At 38.3% G+C, this 24,866-nt stretch overlaps 1 protein-coding gene across 43 annotated transcripts in view; it reads left to right on the top strand.

Moving 5' to 3' along the window:
* Positions 1-22,044, top strand: part of LOC101746805 (sensory neuron membrane protein 2) — a 53,599-nt gene extending 31,555 nt beyond the window's left edge. For 20 of the 43 annotated variants that reach the window (XM_062671696.1, XM_062671693.1, XM_062671690.1 and 17 more), the window contains 8 exons: positions 2,882-3,026; positions 9,214-9,382; positions 15,187-15,278; positions 16,077-16,294; positions 16,880-17,005; positions 18,759-18,945; positions 19,754-19,879; positions 21,813-22,044. In XM_062671696.1, the coding sequence (XP_062527680.1) occupies positions 2,882-3,026; positions 9,214-9,382; positions 15,187-15,278; positions 16,077-16,294; positions 16,880-17,005; positions 18,759-18,945; positions 19,754-19,879; positions 21,813-22,040 (1,291 nt within the window). In that variant the 3' untranslated portion in view covers positions 22,041-22,044. Of the gene's footprint in view, positions 1-2,881; positions 3,027-9,213; positions 9,383-14,359; positions 14,453-15,186; positions 15,279-16,076; positions 16,295-16,879; positions 17,006-18,758; positions 18,946-19,753; positions 19,880-21,812 lie in introns of all 43 variants that reach the window. The other 23 variants (XM_062671668.1, XM_062671677.1, XM_038014825.2 and 20 more) reach the window with 2 other exon arrangements.
* The last annotated feature ends 2,822 nt before the right edge of the window (positions 22,045-24,866 follow it).

Genomic DNA, 24,866 nt, shown 5'->3' with positions numbered 1-24,866 from the left:
TTTTGAGGAAACGGGCAACAAACTTTTGTTACTTGTATTTTTCTTCACATGCTATTTCTAAAAATAGGCTTTAAACCCGAAGTTTTAAGATCTAATATACTTTATAGGCACATAACACCTTCATTCAATGTAAAAACTCAAAAATCTTAAAAATTGTACTTGACCTCTTCATCCACTTATGTCTTCAATTATCTATATATCTGAGCTGAACCATCAGTTTAATCGTCCAGTTAAGATTTAATTACATATGCGTTTAGAAGTTCAGTGACACTTACGAATTACGAACATTTGGGTCGGTTTCAATTTTGCGACCAAAAAAGTAACGATTTCATGAATTTAAACTTTCTCTTTTTTTCCATTTTTTTTGTATTTAAGCATGTTCTGAATAAAAAGTGCTTCATCACAATCAAGTCAATCAGTCATTTATTGATAATATTATATAGTATTCATTTCAATTTTTCATTTTACGCATTTGATAACGCCAACACGGATGATAATTTAAATAGGAACTTTTTTTAAAAGCTTTTTTTTTTATTACTTAGATGGGTGGACGATCTCACAGCCCACCTGGTGTTAAGTGGTTACTGGAGCCCATAGACATCCACAACGTAAATGCGCCACCCACCTTGAAATATAATTTCTAAGGTCTTTGGTATAGTTAGAAATTTTACTTCTAGAAGCTAAGAAATTAAGCTTGGAAATTTTACTTCTTTTGTTTTTAATAATGTTCTAATATCCAGTTCCTCCTCCTCCTTCAGTCGATCGCTCATTGCTGAGCATCGTGATTCGCCCGCCTGTGGTCACTTTTTTTGTAATTTTTAGCCACTTATGTCGGTCAGTGGCACAATGAAGTGCGTGGCTCAGTCTCATGTCCAGATACTCAGACACTTGGTCACTCCATCTTTTTCGGCTACGACCTCTGGATCGTCTTCCATCCACTTTACCCGTCACTATGAGTCTCTCCAGGTTGTCAGAGGGTTTTCTTGCTATATGACCAAAGTATTGGAGCACTCTATATAGACATTTGGTGGATAGCCTCTGGTCAACTTTTAGCTCGTTGAGGATGGAAGCGTTCGTCCGGAAAGCCGTCCAAGGGATGCGCAACATGCGCCACCAGCACCACATCTCAAACGCGTCTATGCGTCGCCTGTCAGACTCTTTCAAGATCCAGGTCTCAGCCCCATACAAAAAGATTAAGAAAACGAGCGTCTCAACAATTTGCACTTTCGTCTTCTTGAGTATGTTTCGATCTCTCCATATTTTGTTTAGCTGGCTCATAGCGGATTTGGCCATTCCGATGCGTCGCCTTATTTCGGTTTCCGATCCACCTCTATTGGAAATAATCGAGCCGAGGTACACGAAAGTCTTGACAATGTCGTATTGGCCAAGTTTTCTTTTATTATTGTATTATATACTGATTAATAAAAATTGCCGCATTTCAACACGCATTACTGGAAAAATAGCAAACATGCTAGAATTTGAATTTCTAACCAGTGACACGAATGAGATTTGGGGTAGTTTTTAATGTATAGCTCCTAATTTAACAGTGTTAACGAATATGTAGTTATAGGACCACGTGCCTGTTGTCATTACAACAAATTTACTGTACTTATAATTACCGTAACATTAAGTTTACGAGAATTAAATCAAATAACTCGCTTTTGGCCCGAAATTTGAAAATGACCCAATTACAAATATCTATATATTAATACGTGAAGCAAAAACTTTGTATCCCTTTTTACGAAAATTGCGCGGACGGAGGAGTATGAAATTTTCCACACTTATAGAGAATATAGAGAAGAAGTGTACAATGCTAATATTTTTTTTAAATAATGCATAAAAGATACATTAAATCAATAAAGAAAACATTACACACACTACATACCATGTATTTGACGCACACACGCATGCATACTATTTTTGTCAAACTTGATGTCCGTTGTCAAATTGAGATTAAATATTGTTTGTCTATGTTATTATTTTTTATAGTGTAGTCTTGGCGAAATTTGTGATTATAGAAGTATAAAATACAATCATAATAGTGTACAAAGTTACAATTCCAATTAATTATAGTTGAATTTCGACTACTGCGGGACCTCTAGTAAAGATAAATCGATGGACGTCGTATTTAACTCCCACATTTAATATCTCGACGAAGCAAAATAATAAATGCAACCGTTCCTTCAATACATTTATGAGATGTCTACTAAAAAGGAACCTCTTTTGAGAGAGATCGGAGGCCATAAAGTTGCGACAATAGATGGCAACTTGATGTCTACAAATATTTTACGGCCGCGCTTGTATTTTATTGATTCTTCCGCTGAAGTAATAAAATAACGTATCTCCGGTACTCTTTATTTTCACAGAAGGGAAAGATTGATAATAGGGAACTACAAATAAGGAATATTTTTTTCTACGGTTTTCTTTTCGAGCCTTATATTATTATGTACTTTTTTTTATTGCTTAATTGGATGGACGAGCTCACAGCCCACCTGATGTTAAGTGGTTACTGGAGCCCATAGACATCTAAAACGTAAATGCCGCCACCCACCTTGAGATATAAATTCTAAGGTCTTCACAGCGGAAATAGGCGGGGCGGTGGTACCTACCCGTGCGGACTCCCAAGAGGTCCTACCATCAGGGTTATAAATCTTTCTATAAAAAAAAATCCTTATGGAATATTTTTTCTACGGTTTTTTTTTCGAACCATATATTATTATGTACTTCACTAAAATAACTGTTACGATTTAATCTCGTGTTTTTTATATGTCATTCCATTACTTTCGACGCTTCGAAAACATTACAGCAAGTAAGCCATAAATGTAATGTAATGTAAATGTAATGTAATTTCACATAATAATGTGACAATTTTATTTTTCAGACAGTACAGGGAGAAAATTATATTGGGTTACGGCGATAACGATACTATTAAATATAATCTAAAGAAAACATTCGTGTTCGATCCTGTAGCTTCGGGCGACCTGAGGGAAGACGACGAACTCACTGTCATCAATTTCTCTTACATGGTATGTGTTTTTTTTGCGTTTATTGATAATGACTTATTTAGTTATCGGAAGGGTACCAGCGCCCTGCCCATGTTTGCCGCAAGGCAATCAATCATACATTCGGATTTGAAGAGTGGGAGTATCATTTTACTGTTACGCACTAGGGTTAGGTATAAATAAAAGTTCCACCAAAGTACAACTTAAAACTGTATTTATCACTCAGAACACTCACAGAACACTTTAAAATTCTTAATTCATTTCTTCCGCTTCACTTCAAGTGATCCGTCCGCTTCGAGTAGAACCGATTACTAATTGATTTCGGGCCATCTCTGCAGCGCTTTTATAGTTGATACGACATCCCTAGATTTATCGAGAACATTCCTCACAAGTCGAGTATTTTCGATATGCATTTCCGCTATTTGACAATAGATGGCGTAACACTTCTCGAACGTTCTAGATTTTACTATTCCCTTTGATATTCGTTTCGGCTATTCGGCAGTAGACGGCATTACTCTTACCGGCGTTACATTACAAGACAATAGAGCTTCTGACCTCTCAAGGCGTCTCAAGGTTGGCTTCAAACATGTTTGTATTGTCTGCGGACTCCAGTAACCACTTAACACAGGCAGGCTATGAGTTCGTCTAACCAAGTAATGCTACCTCACGGACTGCATACTTAAAATGAGATAAAGCAATTGATTTTTGTTTTTGATTTTGACGATTGATTGAAATTTGATTTTTTTGCCACGTACCATCCGGCTATGGAATGAGCTCCCCTCTACGGTGTTTCCCGAGCGCTATGACATGTCCTTCTTCAAACGAAGCTTGTGGAGAGTATTAAGCGGTAGGCAGCGGCTTGGCTCTGCCCCTGGCATTGCTGAAGTCCGTAGGCGACGGTAACCACTCACCATCAGGTGGGCCGTATACTCGTGTGCATACAAGGGCAATATATATATATACCTAGTCAGGTCATAAGTATTGTCACACAGTAAAAACTTTTCTTTTAGAATGCTGGCCACAAAAAAGTTTATTGAATTCGAATTTCGAATTGTTCATGAAAATAAAAATAAAAATTTTAGAATTTTACTCATTTTTAAATATGGAGTGGACGCTTAAAGAAGACCGCGTTGCAGTTATTGCGTTGCATCGTTGCGGTTACGCGCCAATTCAAATTTTTAACATACTGAAAAATTTGAATGTAACCAAAAGATTCGTTTATCGTACCATCAAACGATACAATGAAGACTTCTAGTGTAGATGACAGGTCAAGAAGTGGTCGCCCTCGGTCTGTTAGGACTCCAGCAGTGATAAAAGCTGTGAAGGCGCGAATTCAAAGAAATCCCAAACGTAAGCAGAAACTGTTGTCCCTTCAGATGTGGTTAAGCAGAACCACGGTGAAAAGGGTGTTAAATGAAGACTTAGGGCTTCGGGCATATCGAAGAAAAACAGGACATCGTTTGAATGCTCGTCTAATGGACCTGAGACTGAAGAGATGCCGCGCTTTGTTGAAGCGGTACGCGGGAAAAAAATATCGGGAAATTCTTTTTTCGGATGAAAAATTTTTTACCGTAGAAGAGAGCTACACCAAACAAAATGATAAGGTGTACGCACACAGTAGTGAAGAAGCGAGCAACCGTATTCCGCGTGTCCAACGAGGTCATTTTCCATCCTCGCTCATGGTATGGTTGGGAGTTTCTTATTGGGGCTTAACAGAGGTACATTTTTGTGAGAAAGGTGTAAAAACGAATGCAGTTGTGTATCAAAATACAGTCCTGACGAACCTTGTGGAACCTGTTTCTCATACCATGTTCAATAACAGGCACTGGGTATTCCAACAAGATTCGGCGCCAGCTCATAGAGCGAAGAGCACACAAGACTGGCTGGCGGCGCGTGAAATCGACTTCATCCGGCACGAAGACTGGCCCTCCTCCAGTCCAGATTTGAATCCGTTAGATTACAAGATATGGCAACACTTGGAGGAAAAGGCGTGCTCAAAGCCTCATCCCAATTTGGAGTCACTCAAGACATCCTTGATTAAGGCAGCCGCCGATATTGACATGGACCTCGTTCGTGCTGCGACAGACGACTGGCCGCGCAGATTGAAGGCCTGTATTCAAAATCACGGAGGTCATTTTGAATAAACTTTAGTGTCGTAAGAATCTATGTTTTGTTAAGTTCATTTTGGTATATGAATGGTTACATAATGAAAAAACTTGTTTCAATTATTTTACATTAAACATGTGACAGAATTTATGACCTGACTAGGTATATATATATTTATGTTCCCCTTTCGCAGGGCCCTAAGAGAATAAACATCCCTTTACTCATATAAAAGTCTTACAAACAATCTCTGTTTAATCGCACACTTAATTTTTTTCAATTATTAAAGAAACCTGAAAATGTTTTATCGTTATTATTTTCTTAATATTATCTATACACGCAAGCGCTCCCGGCTTCAAACACCTAAAAAAATTTGAGTTCAATTTACGTTGGGGGCACTTACTAACGAAATATTATGGTTTCTTGTTATATCGTCGACTCCCGCCAACATAACGAGAAATACCGGTTATGTACGATGAGGCTTATCATAGTTTGAACTAAAAAAAAAAAAGCTTAACACCATTAAGTTTTTGCGTAACTCTTAAACGAGAAGACGGACAAAAAATCCGGTGTCAGAGGCTTTACCTTAAAGTTATTAGAACAAATATACTCATAAGCATTTAAATTTATTTTTCTTTGCGCCCTCTATTCGCTAACAAAGAAATTGATTAGATTAACAGTTGATTTTACTTTTGAGACACCTTTTCGGTAGCTCGTAAATAACATTAAATTCACCTATAAATCATCGTATTGTCGTCAACACAGCTGTTCACTGTCAAACTCAAAATATGTTAGCTCACCATCATTTTTGAGTCCTCAGAAAAACCGGCCAAACAAACTCTTTTCTAAACTTGTTTCTCTCATATCTCTTTTAAATTCTTGTTGTTCTTACGCTTAAGTTTTGTAGGATCCTGTCGATGTTCTTCACAAAAGTCGTCGTAGCCTAAAGGATAAGACTCGCGGGGTCCTTGAATCGAACATCCGACTCGGCCGGTTTTCAAATCCTTAGATAAATTATCAGCCGCCTTAGGTTGCCTGTCAAAATCATTTGTGCCATTTTATTGGATAATATTTTTCCGTTCTCCGCTCCACTGCCTCGCTCCGCTCCGGTGGACAGGCGGCCTAAGGCGGCAGATAATTTTTCAAAGAAAATACGTACTTAGAGCACTTTGAATAACAAAATGATTTAAGCAATATTCGTAAATTGAGCAAAATTGAGACTATTGGCAGTTGATACTACCATTCTCTCTGTTTCTACCGTGAAACAGTCGTGCCTGATGATCTTTGAAGAGCGATACAGAGCTTACGCAATACAGTTGAAGTCTTCACGTCACTACTCGAGACTGTGGACGACATCCAAGTTGTTCTCCGCACCTTATCCCACTAGGTGGGGTCGGCACAGCTAATTTTTCTCTTCCATTCTCTTCTATCAACCGTCATCTGAACACTCACTCCTCTCTCTCTCATATCGTCATTCACACACTCCATCCATGTGTTCTTCGGTCGACTTCTTCCTCCTCTACCTTGTACTACCACCATACAAGCTGTAAAAAAATGTATGCAATCGAGCCACGAAGAAAAAATGAAAAAAACAAACAATTCCAGTATTTTACTTCACTCATACATTATCTAAAAACATTACGTTCAGAGAACCATGAAAGATTTCTGACTACAGACTTCGTTTAATAATATTCTTTATTTTATTAGGACTGCATACATATAGCTCTTCCGTGTGTTTAAAAAATCAGCAAGATTGTTAAATAGAGTACGTGCTAGATAATTGCTTGTTCGAACATCAAAAAACGATTACCGAGCTATAATTATTTTAATAAATCAAAGATGCGGGTTTTTTACGAAGAATTTTCAGAAAAACAAACAATAACGTTTCTGAGTTTTCAAATTTAAATCAATTAACGACTCATAAAATGATACGTGCAAAGTCAATACGATTAAGGTTTAATCGATTAAAATCAATTAAAATGATTGATTTAATCTATTATTGAATCAATAGATGACTTGCCAATGGTGTTGTTGACTCCGGGAACCTTTTTTTTTCTTTTTTTTTATTGCCTTTGTAGGCAGACGAGCACACGGCCCACCCGATGGTAAGCGGTCACAGGTCGCTCATGGACGTCAGCAATGTCAGGGGCAGTGCCAAGCCGCTGCCTACATTAAAACTTACATTTAAACCTGGTGGACCATGAGTTGGACCGTACCCTTCTACGAAAGTTGATACAAACAGTCAGCAGTTTTATTCTTCTAGTTTATTTTTTGCCTTGGCCTACTTAGTGTTAAATGGTCAGAGCCCATAAGCATCCAATGTGAATTACTCCGGTCATCGTTCTCGTCGACTTCAACCCGTCGCTTGCGACGAAGGGCTCGACGAGTAAATTAACCCACAGACACTGCCCACTGAGTTTCTCGCCGAATCTTCTCAGTGGGTCCCATTTCCGATCCGGTAGTAGGTTCTGCGGAGTACTGCTAGGGTTAGTGTCAGCAACGTCGTCAGGATTGAGCCCCGTGAGCGCCTACTTGTTAGCGTTGCACTGAAGGCCTCTCAAGGTCATCAGCTTAGGTAGGAAAAAAAAAGTGAATTACAGCACTTGACTTGAAACATGTATTAGAAGTATATTATATAATATTATTACCATTTATACTATATAGTACACCGTGCTTATAGCCGCCATTGCGATGTATCCAACACCACCGTCATAAAAAAGTACTTTTTCAGTTTTAATCTTGGCTAAATCATTTTCATTATATTCTTTATGACGTCGTCTCAACGTGTCAGCCATGTTTTTCCCAATTAAGCGGTATTAAAAAATAAGATAATCCAATAAATAAATTATCGTGATGTAAAAATTAAATCACTTTTTGTTCACCGTTATAAAAACCATGGAGGAACAATAAATAATATAATGACTAATGTAATAATGAATTTCGTAACACCATAAACATTAATAATGCTTATAATCTGACAGCTCATAATAAATATTAAATTCTCGCGCTAAAACTTCGAATGTAATCAATTTTAATCGCGCTAAAAAAAATTCTTAAAAAAAACAAAACAAAAACTCAAACTCATCGTTTTAGAAGATATTTATTGGCAATTCACTATAAGAATATGGAGAAATAATCACATGTTGTTGATTTTATAAAAATGTATTGGATTTTATAATTTCAGTGACCTTGAGCCAACCTCGAACAAATGCCAACACAAAGACAACACACATTACATTTAACGCGTTGGGTATTGTAATATTAAAAATATATTTTGTTTTATTCAAGAAAAATGTTCTTCTATTCCTAGCAGTTACCTTATTGACAAGGCTATTCTAGGTTAGGTTACGAACCTTACATAATCGCGTGCGGCTCTGCTTCGATATCGCCTGAGCATCATGGAAACAAAATCAATTATATAATGAAGAATTAAAACCCTTTATGATTGAGATAATAGAGATAATAAAGGTACAGGCAACTTTTTACTGGTGGTAGGACCTCCTGTGAGTCCGCACGGGTAAGTACCACCGCCCTGCCTATTTCTGTCGTGAAGCAGAAATGCGTTTCGGTTTGAAGGGTGGGGCAGCCGTTGTAACTATACGGAGACCTTAGAACTTGTATCTCAAGGTGGGTGGCGCAATTACGTTGAAGATGTCTATGGGCTCCAGTAGCCACTTAACGAATAATTAATCTATCTATATATACCTATATATAATAAATAAATTGCTGTTCGTTAGTCTCGCTAAAACTCGAGAACGGCGGGACCGATTTGGTTAATTTTGGTCTTGAATTATTTGTAGAAGTCCACAGAAGGTTTAAAAGGTAGATAAATATGCAAATGCTCGGAATTAAATATAAATAAAAATGTTGTTTTCCCTTTGATGTGTCCCCCGTCGCACGGATTCCTTTTGTTTCTTTAAGTTTATTTTATACAAAAGTTTAGGTATTTTATTTATCGACTGAGGCACTACGAAGTCTGCCGGGTCAGCTAATAATAAATATATTTCACAATGATAATAACTAAGAACGGGAATCCAACTACACTGCAAAATCGAGCCACGAGGCAAACAAACAGCCGGTAAATATTGAAGGATGCATTGTTTTTCAGGCTGCGATTATATCAGTCCAAGAAATGATGCCAGCTGCTGTCGGAATGATCAACAGAGCATTAGAACAATTTTTCACCAACCTCACCGACCCGTTCCAGACCGTCAAAGTGAAAGATCTCTTCTTCGATGGCTTATTTCTGAACTGCGAAGGAGATAATACAGCTTTAGGTACGTACATATTTGATTTTTGAATGGAATTCTGTCTATGGCGATATTGGTAGTTAAAGAGGACACCAGAGAGCTCTTCCAAGACTCTGCTGAACACAATACGTTCTGTTTTATTTAATGATAATTAGCAAAATAAGCGATGAGCTAACCATTTTCATTTTTGACTAATATGCTATCATCACCACGACTAATTGAGATAATGTTCTAAATGTTGCTTAAAATGGGGAAAGAAAATTTTTTTTTACTCTAATTATAGTTTACTTTGCATCAGAAACTTATGTGAGTATATAAAATTCCGATAAAGTTTTTAGCGACATCAGTGTGTCGATACGTGGTAAGAATGACCCTGCCGTTTCAACAAAAACAAAGAATTCTCACGCTGTAGGACTGTATTTTCCGGACACTGTGGGACTGCGTTCCGAAAGTTAACAGTGCGGTGGTAAAAATATAAATGATAAGACCATTAAGATCTTTATAGCACTAAATTCAGTAAGATCGCTTAAAATCCCGTACGCTCAGGGATTCCAATCTATCATTAAGATCCGGACTATCCACACTACGAAGTCAAATTGAATACTATATCTAAGTAAAATCTCTAAGTATCTACTCCAAACTAAGGATTCTCAAGCGAGCAACTGTCTTTGCTCGGTAGACCGAAATTCGGAATACTATAATTAAGAATTTGCATGTTATATGCAAAATTTCAAGTCGTCTAAAACAGTCGATGGCTCAATTCTGATTTTTCGTACCTATTAGTTTGATAATTTAAAAATACGCGAGTAGATCGGTAATAATATTTTACCTTTCATGTATTTCCCGTACTAACGCCCCTCGAATTATCAATCACAGATTCTTAATATACCCTAATAGTTTCCACATAGCGTTAACCAGCGTTGGATTACGTGAAAGACAATATGTGTAAGGGGGGAGTGATCGAAGAAATGGTTTATGATAGAGGAGTATGGAAGGAGAAAGCATGTTTCACCGGCCCCAGGTGACAGGAGAAGGGCTGGAGAATGATAATGATGATAGTCGTTGAAAAAGCGATGCTCACCTCAGCACTGCTCTTGCTAAGGCAACAAGATTTTCAAGTAAGCAACGGCTCTCTTGTTGTTCGCGTGGGTCCTGGATGCAGGCAGCGCAGGACCGGTCATTGTAACGAGGCTTGGGGGAGGCCTATGTCCAGCAGTGGACATCTGTGGGCTGAATAGAAGAACGTTTCTCAGACTGAACGCCGCGAGCTCTCCTACCAGACAGGGAGAAGCCAGGATAGCCTCGAGGCTACTGGCGATTAGGAAGGTAGTTAAGAGAAAGTAGTTAAGGTAGTGAAGTTTTTACGAAAAGACGCCACTTTAATTGTCTCAGCATGGAGAGACGTTGTTGCGCTCAGTCAAGTATTGACACTTATTGTTTTTTTGCAAGTTTTTTGGTTCTAAATCTGTTACTTGAAACAAAAGTTTTCTTATAAGCCGGTTTCATTTTATTCCATTTCTTCTGCTAATTAAGATACGATTTTAGCCTCACCTTTAGCTAGTGTGACGTTGCTTTACATTATCAGGCGAGCGCTTTGAATTTCAAATGTTTACAGTATTTTTTTCAACGAGACACCATTTACAACATTTTCTTAATGGTGCATGCGGTCTGAATAAAATCATAATTATAAGTATTATTTTAATGATAGTTATTTTAGTTTTAGACAATTAAGCTAAACTTGTTAAGCACATACGTTTTGGATAGAATTAAAAAGTCATCTGAAACATGACATGAATAATTCAAGAAATGTTACCACATTTAGTTGAATCGGTAAACTAAATGGAAGAAGATTTGTCTCTCACTCGACAAGATTGCTTGTACGAATAACACAAATATTTACCTTAACACACTTATATAGGATTGTGTACTTTCAAGGAATTAGAACTTAATTCCCGAGAACGGATATGAGGTACATTATATTCGAAAATTCCATCATTTCAATTAAAGCTTTCGAATATGGCTTTCAATTTAACTGGTATTTCAGAAAATCCGAAATTATTCCCTGGTCCAGTTGAATTCGTTGGTATGTGACCGGTCATCGTTCTCGTCGAACCCGTCGTTTGCGACGAAGGGCTCGACGAGTAAATTAACCCTCAAACACAGCCCACTGAGTTTCTCGCCGGATCTTCTCATTGGGTCGCGTTTCCGATCGGGTGGTAGATTCTGCGAAGCACGGCTCTTGCTAGGGTTCATGTTAGCAACGTCGTCAGGTTCGAGCCCCGTGAGCTCACCTACTAGTTAAGGTTACGCTGATATAGCCTCTCAAGGCTCTCAGCTTAGGTAGGAAAAAAAAAATGATATGTGAAATCTCGAATCAGAAAACGCACTGTCACGCTTATATATATATATATATATATATATAGCAGACATATCCGGTGCCCGGGTCGAGTCGTTGACCACGATAATAAGTATCACATCTGCTTTCTGTAATACGGAATATAAACCGTCTTAGTATTAAATTTCATCCCATTCCGATCAGCCATTTTCTAGTAATTTTATTACTAATACCCTTAAATATACGAACTGTTACAATTATAAGATTAAACACGTTTATTACGATTTAGATTAACAGTGCGTTTCCAAAGATTTTCATCTCATCCGGCTTTGGAATAAGCTTCTCTCCACGGTGTTTCTCGAGCGCTATGACATGTCCTTCTTCAAACAAGGCTTGTAGAGAATACTTAACGGCGGCAAAGAGTTCGACGTGTAACCTAACCTAAGCATCAGCCTGTTTTGTTTCTCGCCTTCTCAGCGGGTCGCGATTCCGATCCGATATCGATTCCAATATCTAGGTATTCAACTGAATATCCTTTGTAAACGCGTCGTCAAATGGACTAATAAAAAAGTAAAATGAACCTTATTACAATTACACCTAAAGTATATTGCTAAATGATATCCCCGTAATTTTATTTCCGCCTTCGACACAAGCCACCTTCGCCGCAGTCGGCGTTTTTGAGAATGTAAACAAACAGAATGAAATCAACCTTATACCTCAATATATATAACAACAATATACACACAATTTACTTTATACATAATATATTTTTTAAATGCGGCCACATGAGACGACCCGTCCTTTGGTAAGAGCCGCATTACCATTATACATAATAATATATTCGCGGCATATTTACGAAACTTATAATATATCAAGGGAATAAAAAGAGCTTTTACTAAATTTGCCTAATTGAGTGTGACACGTGCACGAGCCTTGTGCTTCGAAATGAATAGGTATTCAATTCCCTGAAATTATCTTCAGGAATTCTCAATTAAGCCTATTGAAGCGTCATTTTATATGATCGTATCGATATTATAAGATACATTCCATATAACACACAAACGGAACTAAAATAAATTGTTCACTGTTCCATAATAATATTTCTGATCACCGAAAACTACGCATACAGATGTCAAAGAAAAAAATAGACAATAAATCCCTTATTTATTTACTTCCCTTCATTTCAATCTCATCGAGCTGTTTTTAATATATCAGTCACAAAAAAATCGCTACATAAAATAAATAGCAATGTCAATATGATTACTTTCGTCAGTTTCATCCTATGTTCATTATTGAAACTGGTTCCACCCTTATTCGCTTTATTGATTTTTTTTTAATTCTTAATAGTACCCAGAGGGGCGAGCACGAATGACTATTAAAAAAGAATTCGTATTTTTTTTCCTACCTAAGCTGATGGTTTAGAGTCTAGAGACACCATATCAGCGTAACCTCAACTAGTAGGTGAGCTCACGGGGCTCAAACCTGACGATGTTGCTAATATGTACCCTAGCAAAAGCCGTGCTTCGCAGAATCTACCATCGGATCGGAAACGCGACCCACTGAGAAGATCCGGCAAGAAACTCTGTGGGTTAATTTACTCGCCGAGCCCTTCGTCGCAAGCGACGCGTTCGACGAGAACGTTGACCGGTGCTTGGGGTACTTAAAAGGAATTCGTATCGCTATCAAGAAATAATATATAAGTATAGGATTTAAACAATGCCCCTACCGTCCTTAAAAAGAATTAATTTCAGCAGCACAAATAAATTTACTTACTTTCGTTTCGTTACTGGTAGGACCTCTTGTGAGTCCGCGCGGGTGGGTACCACCACCCTGCCTATTTCAGTGAAGCAGTAATGCATTTCGGTTTGAAGGGTGGGGCAGCCGTTGTAACTATACTTGAGATCTAGAACTTATATCTCAAGGTGGGTGGCGCATTTACGTTGTAGATGTCTATAAGCAATCGAATCATCACGTTTTCGAAACTCGAAACTTTACTCATAATCAAGAGCACGAAAATTGCTTTGACATACGGTAACGTAAATCTAGGAGGCTAGCTATCGAGTTCTACCATCTAATGTAATGATCCGTTTTCGTATCGAGGACTCGATACATTTACATTACGAATTCGATAGATACTCGTGCTTGACGTACAGGAAATGGTGCGTACAAAAGGAATTTTGTCTTCTCGTCGAATGCAGAATATTTTTATTGATAAAAACAATAAATATAATACATAATCGTATACCTTTAAACGAGCAATTCTTGTATATAATATATAATCTGAATCTCGGAAACGGCTCCAACGATTTTCATAAAATTTAGTATACAGAGGATTTCGGGGGCGATAAATCGATCTAGCTATGATTTATTTTCAGAAAATGTTGTTTTATTCGTGTTTTCAATAATCAACTCTTCCCGACATCTATTGGCGAATAATAATACAATTTTTCTTAATTGAGAGCAACTACTTTAAAGACACAACAAGATGGCGTTATCGAAAAAAAACCGAACAAAGCTCGGTCATCATCTAGTAACAATAAACTAAGAAACAGCATTTCAAGCTTCCAACTCGCTGGTACTGGTGGGATGCGTGTAAATATGCTTCCATAAAGGCTTTATTCCCTTTCTTGTTAATTGGCATGAAACTTTAGATTCTTCTATACTTTCAGATGTACCAGAGCTGTTTCTTATGGGTATGACTTTGCCTTTTCAGTTTGTCACGAAAAACCTACGCAAATACAACCGGAGTGTGCCATTGAAATGTTGAGTGCTTTTTTAACATTAACCGTGTTATTACCACAAGGCATCGCTCATTAAATTAGCGTCCCAAACGCTCCAAGAATGCGATCGTCAATATTAACCTATCATGAACGAATCAAAGCAAGTTTGTCTTGTGAATTTGCTTCATAGCCCGGACCGCGTCGAAAATGGCGCATTGAATTTTCATGGTTCCCTCCATTTCTACGATTTTGAAACTTCGACTAACTAATTAACAATTAAATGTAATTTTCATTTAACTATACACATTAAACAATATTTTCTTTTCGTATCTAACAATATATACATACATATGTATATATAATATATTGTCCAGTTTGAATTTTGATACGGGTCTGTCAAATCCGAATTTAGGACGGAATCGAGTGGATTCTACATTAAGTAAAAAAAATATAACTGTACTTGAGCTTTGGATCATCAATTCGGATAACCATAATAATACGAAGAAAAAACATCATTCATGTAATCTCGATAAACATTCGACGTAGTCAAAGCAATTATTTATGTATGTAATCAGGAGATTTGAACTATATAAAAAGTTATCGTAAAAAGATTAACGCTTTTAATATGAGATGCAAATCATTTATTATATTTTATGGTGACTAAGCAACACACACATACCTTAATGGGCGTTTTTAAGTGTTTGTTATTATTATTATTATATTTAATACAACTTATGTAAAATTAACGTTATCAATAAATAATTATTTCATTTCAGGGTTAATCTGCGGCAAGATTCGTGCGGAAAAGCCTCCAACGATGAGAATATCGAAAAGCGCCAATGGATTTTATTTCTCCATGTTCTCTCATGTAAGACTTGAATCATTCAGATTCTAATACTTCCTATAATAACAAAATATAATTTTAATAAATGCAAATATACAATTGAAGGTCTTGTGGTAATTAATGGTCGCCGGAGCACACAGTAGCGATGTATGCCATCACTGCATCAGTACTGCTATCCCGATTCCGATCCGGTAGTAGATTCATTCGCGAAGCAATTGCTCTTGAGTTGTTAGGTCTCCTTCGGAGGCGCTCGGGCAGTTTTTAGCAAATCCTACCCCTCCTGGGTGAAGCTTTGCTCGCCCACTTGTTCTGGTGAAACTGTAAAGGCCTCCGGGCCATCAGTAATCTTTCAATCATAAAAAAAATTAAAAAAAATAAAACCGCTATGTACTCTGATATGAGATATTAACTTGAACACTCCCCCTTGGCTTGTACGGGTATAAATTAATATTACATATTGGAAATGACACGATTGTGGTACTGGTGGTAGGACGTCTTGTAAGTCCGCACGGGTAGGTACCACCACCCTGCCTATTTCTGCCGTGAAGCAGTAATGCGTTTCGATTTGAAGGCTGGGGCAGTCGTTGTACTGTAAAAACACCGTACAACTCATATCTCAAGATAGGTGGCAGCATTTACGTTGTAGATGTCGGCATTTACGTTGTAGATGTCTATGGGCTCCGGTAACCACCTTAACACCAGGTGGGCCGTGAGCTGATCCACTCATCTGAGCAATAAAAAAAAAATAAAAAAAATGTGCAAGCTTACAACATGCTCTGACACCACCATAATGCCAGTATTGATCTTTTTCTGAAATTACAGATGAACCGTACAGTCTCTGGGCCATACGAGATGGTTCGTGGTACTGAGAATCTATCGGACTTAGGGCATGTTATTTCATACCAAGGAAAGCGGATAATGTCAGCGTGGGACGACCAATACTGCGGTCAGCTGAATGGTACAGACTCGACTATTTTCCCGCCACTCGAAGATGGGAACATTCCGGAGAAACTTTATACGTTTGAACCGGACATATGCAGGTAATTGGCGTTGCTACTGGTTTTGCGTTTTTACTGGTGGTAGGACGTCTTGTGAGTCCGCACGGGTAGGTACCACCGCCCCGCCTATTGCCGTGATGCAGTAATGCGTTTCGGTTTGAAGGGCGGGGCAGCCGTTGTAACTATACTGAGACCTTAGAACTTATGTCTCAAGGTGGGTGGCGCATTTACGTTGTAGATGTCTATGGGCTCCAGTAACCACTTAACACCAGGTGGGCTGTGAGCTCGTCCACCTAGCTAAGAAAAAAAAATTAAAAAAATAAAAACTTTGCCAGGCATCACTTATAACACAATTATCTAGTAAAAATAATAATTTCAAGCGCCTCAAAATTCGTTCATTTTATCATAATTATGATTTCTACTTGTTTTATCGAACCTTAAAATATTATTGTACCTGATCAGGTGATCAACGAAATTTCTGTAACTACGCTAAATGCGTGTAGTTAAAATAAAACAAAAACGACCCAAAACTACAAAATCAACAAACTACAATATGTATTTAACATAAAGTAAGATTCAAATAAAATTTCAGATAAGTTCTCAAGAATCCAATAACCGTTCTTACAGATCGCTGTTCGCAAGTCTTGTAGGGAAAGATACCCTTTTCAACATCAGCACTTATTATTACGAAATATCTGACATGACTCTGGGTTCGAAGAGCGCTAATCCTGACAACAAATGTTTCTGTAAAAGGTACGTGAATTATTTTTGGAGGATGAAGCATTTTCGTGACTGTTATTGCTGGCGGTTCGTCGCCCAAAACCCAATCACCTGTGTACACGAGCGGAACCGAGCGGCATTGGGCATTAAATATTTAAGATAGACTTAAGATTTTTAATATTTAAGATTAAAGATATTTTCTATACTAATATTATAAAGAGGAAAGATTTGTTTGTTTGTTTGTATTGAATAGGCTGCGAAACTACTGAACCGATTTGAAAAATTCTTTTACTGTTTCGAAGCTACACTATTCCTGAGTGACATAGGCTATAATATTTTTTGAAAAAATTAGGGATCCTTACTAAAACTTCAATAATGTAACCCAAGGTGTAAAAAAAATACCTAAAATATTCTTTACATTGCGTGCCCTGCGAAAACTATTGATGATAGAATAAAATAATATACTACGACTTTGTAGAACACATTATTATCGACAAAAAGGGTCCCGACAGCATATCGACGCTTAAAAGGCAAACGTGACTAAGCGACAATGCGTGATCTTTACAGTAGACTTTACAGTAGAATTTAAAGGTGAAATACCTGAAAAAAAAAATTTTTAACGAATCTAGCTGTAGTAGAATCTAGCTAGTAGCTGTAGGATTGAAATGATTTAGATAGAATAGACCTAGAAATATATTTTTTTTGCGCATCGAATATGATTCTTGCCTATCATTTATGTACAAAGCAGTAATTGTCGCTTAGTCACGTTTGCCTTTCAAACGTCGATATGTTTAACTATTGTAGTTATGCCGCAATAAGTGTTCTTTTATTTAAAAAAATAAAACAACGTCTAATATCGTTGAAATTTTTGTTAAAACCCGAGCGAAGCCGGAGCGGGCCGCTACTATTAAATAAGTTGACTTACTCATTGATCAACTAAATACTAAGTTAGCCTGAACTAGGCTTAAGTGAATCGGCCTTAGTTTGCTTAAGGTATCCAAGTTGAGCAAAATCAACGTATTTCCCGATGAAGTTACTATGTATTCGATCAACTATAATTCGAGCCCTTGGGCCTTCTGTGTGCTTAGTGCAAGTTTTTTTAACGTAAAAGTTAACTCAAGTTTGTATGGTGTAGGAACAGCGCCCCTAGAGGCAATCGTTCCAACTCCATACAAATTTGAGTTTTTTTTTTTACTTATATGGGTGGACGAGCTCACAGCCCACCTGGTGTTAAGTGGTTACTGGAGCCCATAGACATCTACCACGTTTATGCGCCACCTACCTTGAGATATAAGTTTTAATGTCTCAGTATAGTTACAACGGCTGTCCCACCCTTCAAACCGATACGCATTACTGCTTCACGGTAGAAATAGGCAGGGTGGTGGTACCTACCCGTGCGGACTCACAAGAGGTCCTACCACCAGTAATAACTTTTACGTTAACTTTTACGCTATCAAGAACGTTAAAAAGCTCTCACTAAGCACACTGGTATCAGTGTCAATTGCGTCAAATCTGCATATCGACGCTTGAAAGGCAAACGTGACTAAGCGACAATGCGTGAACTTTACAGTAGACTAATTTAAAGTTGAAATACCTGAAAAAAATTATATTTTAACGAATCTAGCTGTAGGATTGAAATGATTTTAATAGACCTAGAAATATATATTTTTTGCGCATCGAATATGGTTATTGCCTATCATTTATGTATAAAGCAGTTATTGTCGTTTAGTCACGTTTGCCTTTCAACCCTCGATATAAACCTGCGTATGTCATGAATGTTTTTCAGAAACTGGAGCGTGAAGCACGACGGATGTCTCCTCATGGGCGTGCTGAACTTAGCGCCTTGCCAAGGAGCTCCTGCCATTGCTTCCTTACCGCATTTCTACTTGGGCTCTGACGAACTAGCTGACTTTTTCGGTGACGGAATTAAGCCTGACAAAGAGAAGCATAACACTTATGTTCACCTAGATCCAGTAGGTTCTTTGAAACTTCTAGAATTTTCTCTATCCCCGAGAACAATTTCATCATGATCTCGTTTCTCGAAGGTTTTTCGTCCTGCACGATACTCTTGTCAACGCTACTCCCCGAATCCTGATCACGCAGGAGCCAGTCACCGTCGACGCCCTAGACACGTCCTTACGGATCCATCAGATCCAATAACCTTTGCATTAGACGCCTTCAGCTTTAACACTAGGAGCAGGCTTAGGGACCCCGGTAATCGTACTCGGCGAACTCGACAAAGAGTTCGCCGTGCAACGTAACCCATGAATCAGCTCGCTGAGTTTCTGGCCGGATCTTCTCAGCGGGTCGCGATTCCGATCCGGTAGTAGATTCATTCGCGAAGCAGCTACTCTTGAGCTGTTAGGTCTTCTTCGGAGGCACTCGGGTAGCTGTTAGCAAATGCCACCCCTCCTGGCTGAGCCTTTGCTCGCCCACCTGTCCTCGTGAAACTGGAAAGGGCCACCAGTAAACCTTCGATCATAAAAAAAAAACTTGTCAACGATATTACAACCCGCACATTTTTGATATCCATGTCCAAAAGCAGTTCTATAGTTTTAGCATACTATGTACCGATTACCTTTTTTCAAAGTAGTTCGTGTCTAGAAGTACTGTCGTTTAGTGCGGTAGGGCCCTAATAGATCCTTGGACCCGCTGTCAGCTCCCAACATCTGCAGATCAAGACCCAAATACCCCGCGAGGAGGTTCGGCCGGGCCCGGAAAAAAAAGTTATTACAGAATTGTCCGTGTGCTTAAAGTATTAATATCTTTTATTATCAACAGATAACTGGAGTAGTAATAAAAGGTGTGAAACGTCTTCAGTTCAACATAGAACTTCGCAATGTACCATCGGTGCCACAGCTCAAAGAAGTACCCTCAGGGCTGTTTCCTTTGCTCTGGATTGAAGAGGTATGACCATCTTCCTAAAGTACGGAACTATTTTAGGCAAAGGGATTCAGTTTGACACAAAAATAATACCAGTATTTTTAAGCATCAAAGCATTGTGGATGAATGAATGATCTTGCTGGTGTTAGGGCGTCTTGTGAGCCCGCACCAAGAAAGTACCACAATCCTGCCTATTTCTGCTGAGAAGCGGTTCGATATAAAGGTTGGGGTATAAAACTGATACTTAAAATTCGTGTCTCAAGAAGGAAGGCCGCATTTAAGTTGTGGACGTCTATGGGCTCAGGTAACCATTTACACCCTGTGAGTCGAGTGCTCGTCCATCCATTTAAACGTAATATTGCTACTATGATAATCGACTCTTTTCTATACATGAACTAAAAAGTAGAATAAACAATAATATAAATTTTCCTTGGGTCTTTGAAGGTCCACTGTACGTAACACAGATGAACAGGTGCACTCGCCATTTGGTATTTAGTGGTTGCAGAAGGCAGTAGACAAAATGAATGACACAGCCCACCTTGAGACTTGAGGAGTCTGATCCAATTCCATTGAAAATCGCAAATTACAATTTTGATGGATTCAATTTTCATTACAAGATGTTATTCCTTCCTCGTGGAAGTTATTCGTGAAGATTATAGTTATCGTAACGTATATTATTAGAAACGTACGTTATTAGTTATTATTATTATATTATTATACTATTATATTAGTAGTAGCCTCGATAATCTACAAATTAAAGAGCGGACGGTTAGCGTGGTATGGACATGTGATGCGTAGAGAGAAGATGCATGTGACTAGGAGATGTATTACGGTAATGGTAGTGCAAGGTAGAGGGGGAAGAGGTCGACCGAAGAAGACATGGATGGAGTGTGTGAATGACGATATGAGAGAGAGAGGAATGAGTGTTGATATGACGGCTGATAGAGGAAAATGGAAGAGAAAAATTAGCTGTGCCGACCCCACCTAGTGGGATTAGGTTGAGAAAAATAAGAAGATATTATTTGAAACGAACATTGACATCGCTTAATACGAGTAGGCACACCGGGAATATAGTTCTTTAGATCATGACCACTTTAAGCTTTAACAGTGGCTTCCTTGCCTCAACGTGCAGTTTGCAAACGGAGCTAGTTTAATTATAATTAAAACGTTACGTTCATTAGTACTTTCTCCTGTGTAACGCATAGCGAAGATACACATAGACGAGAAGAAAAAGGATCTTTAACAAAACACTGACGCAGTCGTATATTAATCAGACATATTAATTCCTATTACGGCTAGACCAACGAAACGAACGGTTTCACTACGTCTTCTTAGTTACTATGAACTTCACAGGGCTGGCATCTCTATAGATAACTCCGCAGGATTTATTCATTGACGCAGGTCCGTCGAGCAAATTATTTACCATTGACCCGATGTTAAGCGATTACCGAAATGAGCTCTAAGATTTGAATTCGAAGGCCCTTTCGTATTGGAATAGCTGTGTTGTAACATCATTCAACCGAATCCGAAATTTACTACAACTGATCCGGAACAACTATTCAGTATCCGTCCGAATTGGATCTCATTTATTTTTATTCGTTTTAACTGAGAGGCAGCAGTTTAAATACGCTAGCCGTGTCACTATTAATGGTCGATGAGTAAATTAACTCATAGACACAGCCCACTGAGTTTCTCGCTGGATATTCTCAGTGGGTCACGTTTCCGATCCGGTGATAGATTCTGCGAAGCACTGCTCTTGCTAGGGCCAGTGTTAGTAACACCTCCGGTTTGAACCCCGAGAGCCTACACGCTAGGGTAACGCTGATGTAGCTTCTCAAGTCTATCAGCATAGGTAGGATAAAAAATAATAATATTAATGGTTAATAAGCTGCCAAACGTGAGCATTTGTGAGCTCCGAAGCGTTAGGTGCCCGTATAATTTACTATTTTATTTACAGGGAGCGGAAATACCAGAGTGGTTACGCAAAGAAATAATGGACTCGCACACGATGCTGTGGTACGTGGATGCCGCCCGTTGGCTCGTGCTGGCGGTGGCTGTGGTGGCGGTGCTGGTGTCGGCTACGCTGGTGGCGAGATCAGCAGCTCTCATACCGTGGCCTCGCAACAGCAACTCAATCAGTTTTATATTAGGAAACAGTGTTAATACAAGTAAAGTACATTCGTAGATTATACGTTGTTTTATTCATTCAGGATATCATAAAGGAAATAAATATTTGAAAGGGCTTATTGATTATGATCAGCACAAAAAAAAACATACTTTCTAAAAGAAAAAAGATGTGTGGTGTCGTGGGACATAGGATAGGAACGAAGTTCCTTATTATAAAAATATTAGTTTTATGTTCTATTCGAGGTATAAAGAAAAGAAAACTGGAGGTTTCGCAACAACCCACGGTCATTTGGTAACGTGAGAACTTATTGTAGTACACTTCAGTCACGGTTGTTTGCATAAGAGTTTGTATATAGCGCAAACGAACATTCTGAGATCGTGGTCAATGAATGATAAAAAATATGTTATTTTTTGTACGTTATTACAAAGTAAGTAAAGTCGTACACTGTGTGCATTACTAATTTGTACGTTATTACAAAGCTAAGTCGTACACTGTGTGCATTACCAATAAAAATCTTACGTTACGGACGTTTTTTCCCCGTGAGGGGGTACCCCTCCGCATCGTCCCATAAGGAACTTCGTTCCAAAAATACTAGCTTTTCTTTCGTGACACGCAATGTAACGAAATGAAAATTCAACTGGTGTATAGGGTCAACGGCCTTGAAGAAACACGGGTGGTTCTGCCTTCACGTTACATTGAATTATGAGCTTACAGAAACTACAAGTTTGAATACATTTTGTTACTGATACCAGTGGACGATGGAACTGTAAATCAATCAGTCACTACGACCCCAAAGTATTCAATATTTTCCGGGCCCAAATTCAGTATGAGCTGGACTGTTGTACTTAGGTATTATGCACATTTAGGGCATTTTCGGGACAAAAAGTATTTATATTTAGTTTTAGTAAATCATCATTATCATTATCCTCCCCTTCTCCTAGTTACCTGGGGTCGGCGCAACATGTTTTCTCCTTCCATACTCTTCTATCATATACCATTTCTTCGCTCACTCCCCTCTTACCCATATCGTCTTTCACGCAATCCATCCATTTCTTCTTAGGTCTACCTCTTCCTCTATATTCTTCCACATTCATAGTTAGCATTTTCTTACCAACCTCATTTTTATCTCGTCTTATCACATGATTTAGTAAATATTCTCTCTCTATTTTAAGGAACTTGCTAAATACAGTTTTGGTCTCTGTAACATCTTTAAGCTCGTGTATATAGTTACGTATAATACATAAATAATACTAAGATTAACTAAATTAAAAATAAGATTAGTAAAAGATAAGGTTTTGAATTGATTCTGTGGAAAGTGTTGGAGGAGGCCTTTGTCGAAAGACACACCGAGACGAGAGACATTTCGTAGTAGAAGTGTAAATTTTACTTATACATTTTGTTTTTATTTTTTTAATCTACTTGATTATTTTAGCTTAAAATGAAAAATTTTCGGGAAATAAAGACATTATTATTATTATTATATTATATCTATGTGGTCTAATCACCAGTCCATAGCAAGTGAGTCATTGGGCATCTGTTTGTCTTTACCACTGAAAAGAAAACTCATATTATTCACCTGTTAAAATCATGGATCGCGTTGTTGAAGGCCAATAACAGACTATCTTTGATGTCTTGTCATTTTTATCAACGTTAGACATTCTTATCTCGGTTCAAAGATTTGATTAGACTTCCATGTAATCTGTGCTATCGTTTTTATAGTCAAAAATACCAACAATATTGGTACACAATATGATTACAGGTTTAGAATAATAAAAATTTACTAGGTAAATAATCATTTGAAATATGTAGTAAGAACATGTGGTATTGAAATAACATAATATGTAGATTGCTAGCTATGACGTTTATTATTTTGTTTTTTTATTTCGTATATTCACAAAGACGAAACATTTCAGTACCTTTTTCTTTTATGTTTGTTTATTAGCTATTAACGGGCGAGTGCTGACGATAAAAGTATTGGGAACCAACTTATTGTCCAACCTTTACAAGATCCTCGTGAAGGTTACGGGGCGACGTGTGGGACAAAGTCACGCATTTCGCTACCAGTACTCCAGCGCGCCGCGTGACAGCAGTTCTGCGCAACTGCAACTATACGGACCTACAGTTCCACTTAATTCTAGGACAGCCAGTTAGCGGTGTATCGCGATTCCGACTTAGCGAGCAGGTTTTGGTCCAGTGGGGTCCCCCGGAATACCAACGACACTATTTGGGGCAGCCTAACGCCTGTGCTGGGAGTCTAGTTATAGTTTTGTCTGAGGTAGCCCGCTACCTTGCCCAGGTTCCGCCTCAGGTAGGGATCGAGCATTGGGCGAGTGTGCTAGGGAGCTATGCAGTGGGTTTTTTACTTTTATTTTATTGAATTTTTGGTTTTTCAGAAAACCACTGGTGGTAGGACCTCTTGTGAGTCCGCGCGGGTGGGTACCACCACCCTGCCTATTTCTGCCGTGAAGCAGTAATGCATTTCAGTTTGAAGGGTGAGGCAGCCGTTGTAACTATACTTGAGACCTTAGAACTTATATCTCAAGGCGGGTGGCGCATTTACGTTGTAGATGTCTATGGGCTCCAGTAACCACTTAACACCATACGCTTGCTGCCGCAACCCAGAATGTCGCAATTCAGTGGGGGGTCTTTAACGTCTTCATTTACGGAGTCCCATATATGCCGCGCGCCTCTTGACTCGTATAGGAAGTTCTCCCTCGGGCCAAAAAAAAAAAAAAACCTTTAAGATATTTTTTTTATAACAAATGGATATCATTGTGACAGATAAAATAAATAGAAATCTTAGGGTGTCAGTAATAATGGTCGACCGGTGAGCGAACAGCAAGTATTTATTAAGAAAATTATATACATACACGTTTTTTTTTT

This window comes from Bombyx mori, chromosome 13 (genome assembly GCF_030269925.1).
Source record: "Bombyx mori chromosome 13, ASM3026992v2".
Lineage (NCBI taxonomy): Eukaryota > Metazoa > Arthropoda > Insecta > Lepidoptera > Bombycidae > Bombyx > Bombyx mori.
This window is presented reverse-complemented; position numbering and strand designations above follow the sequence as displayed.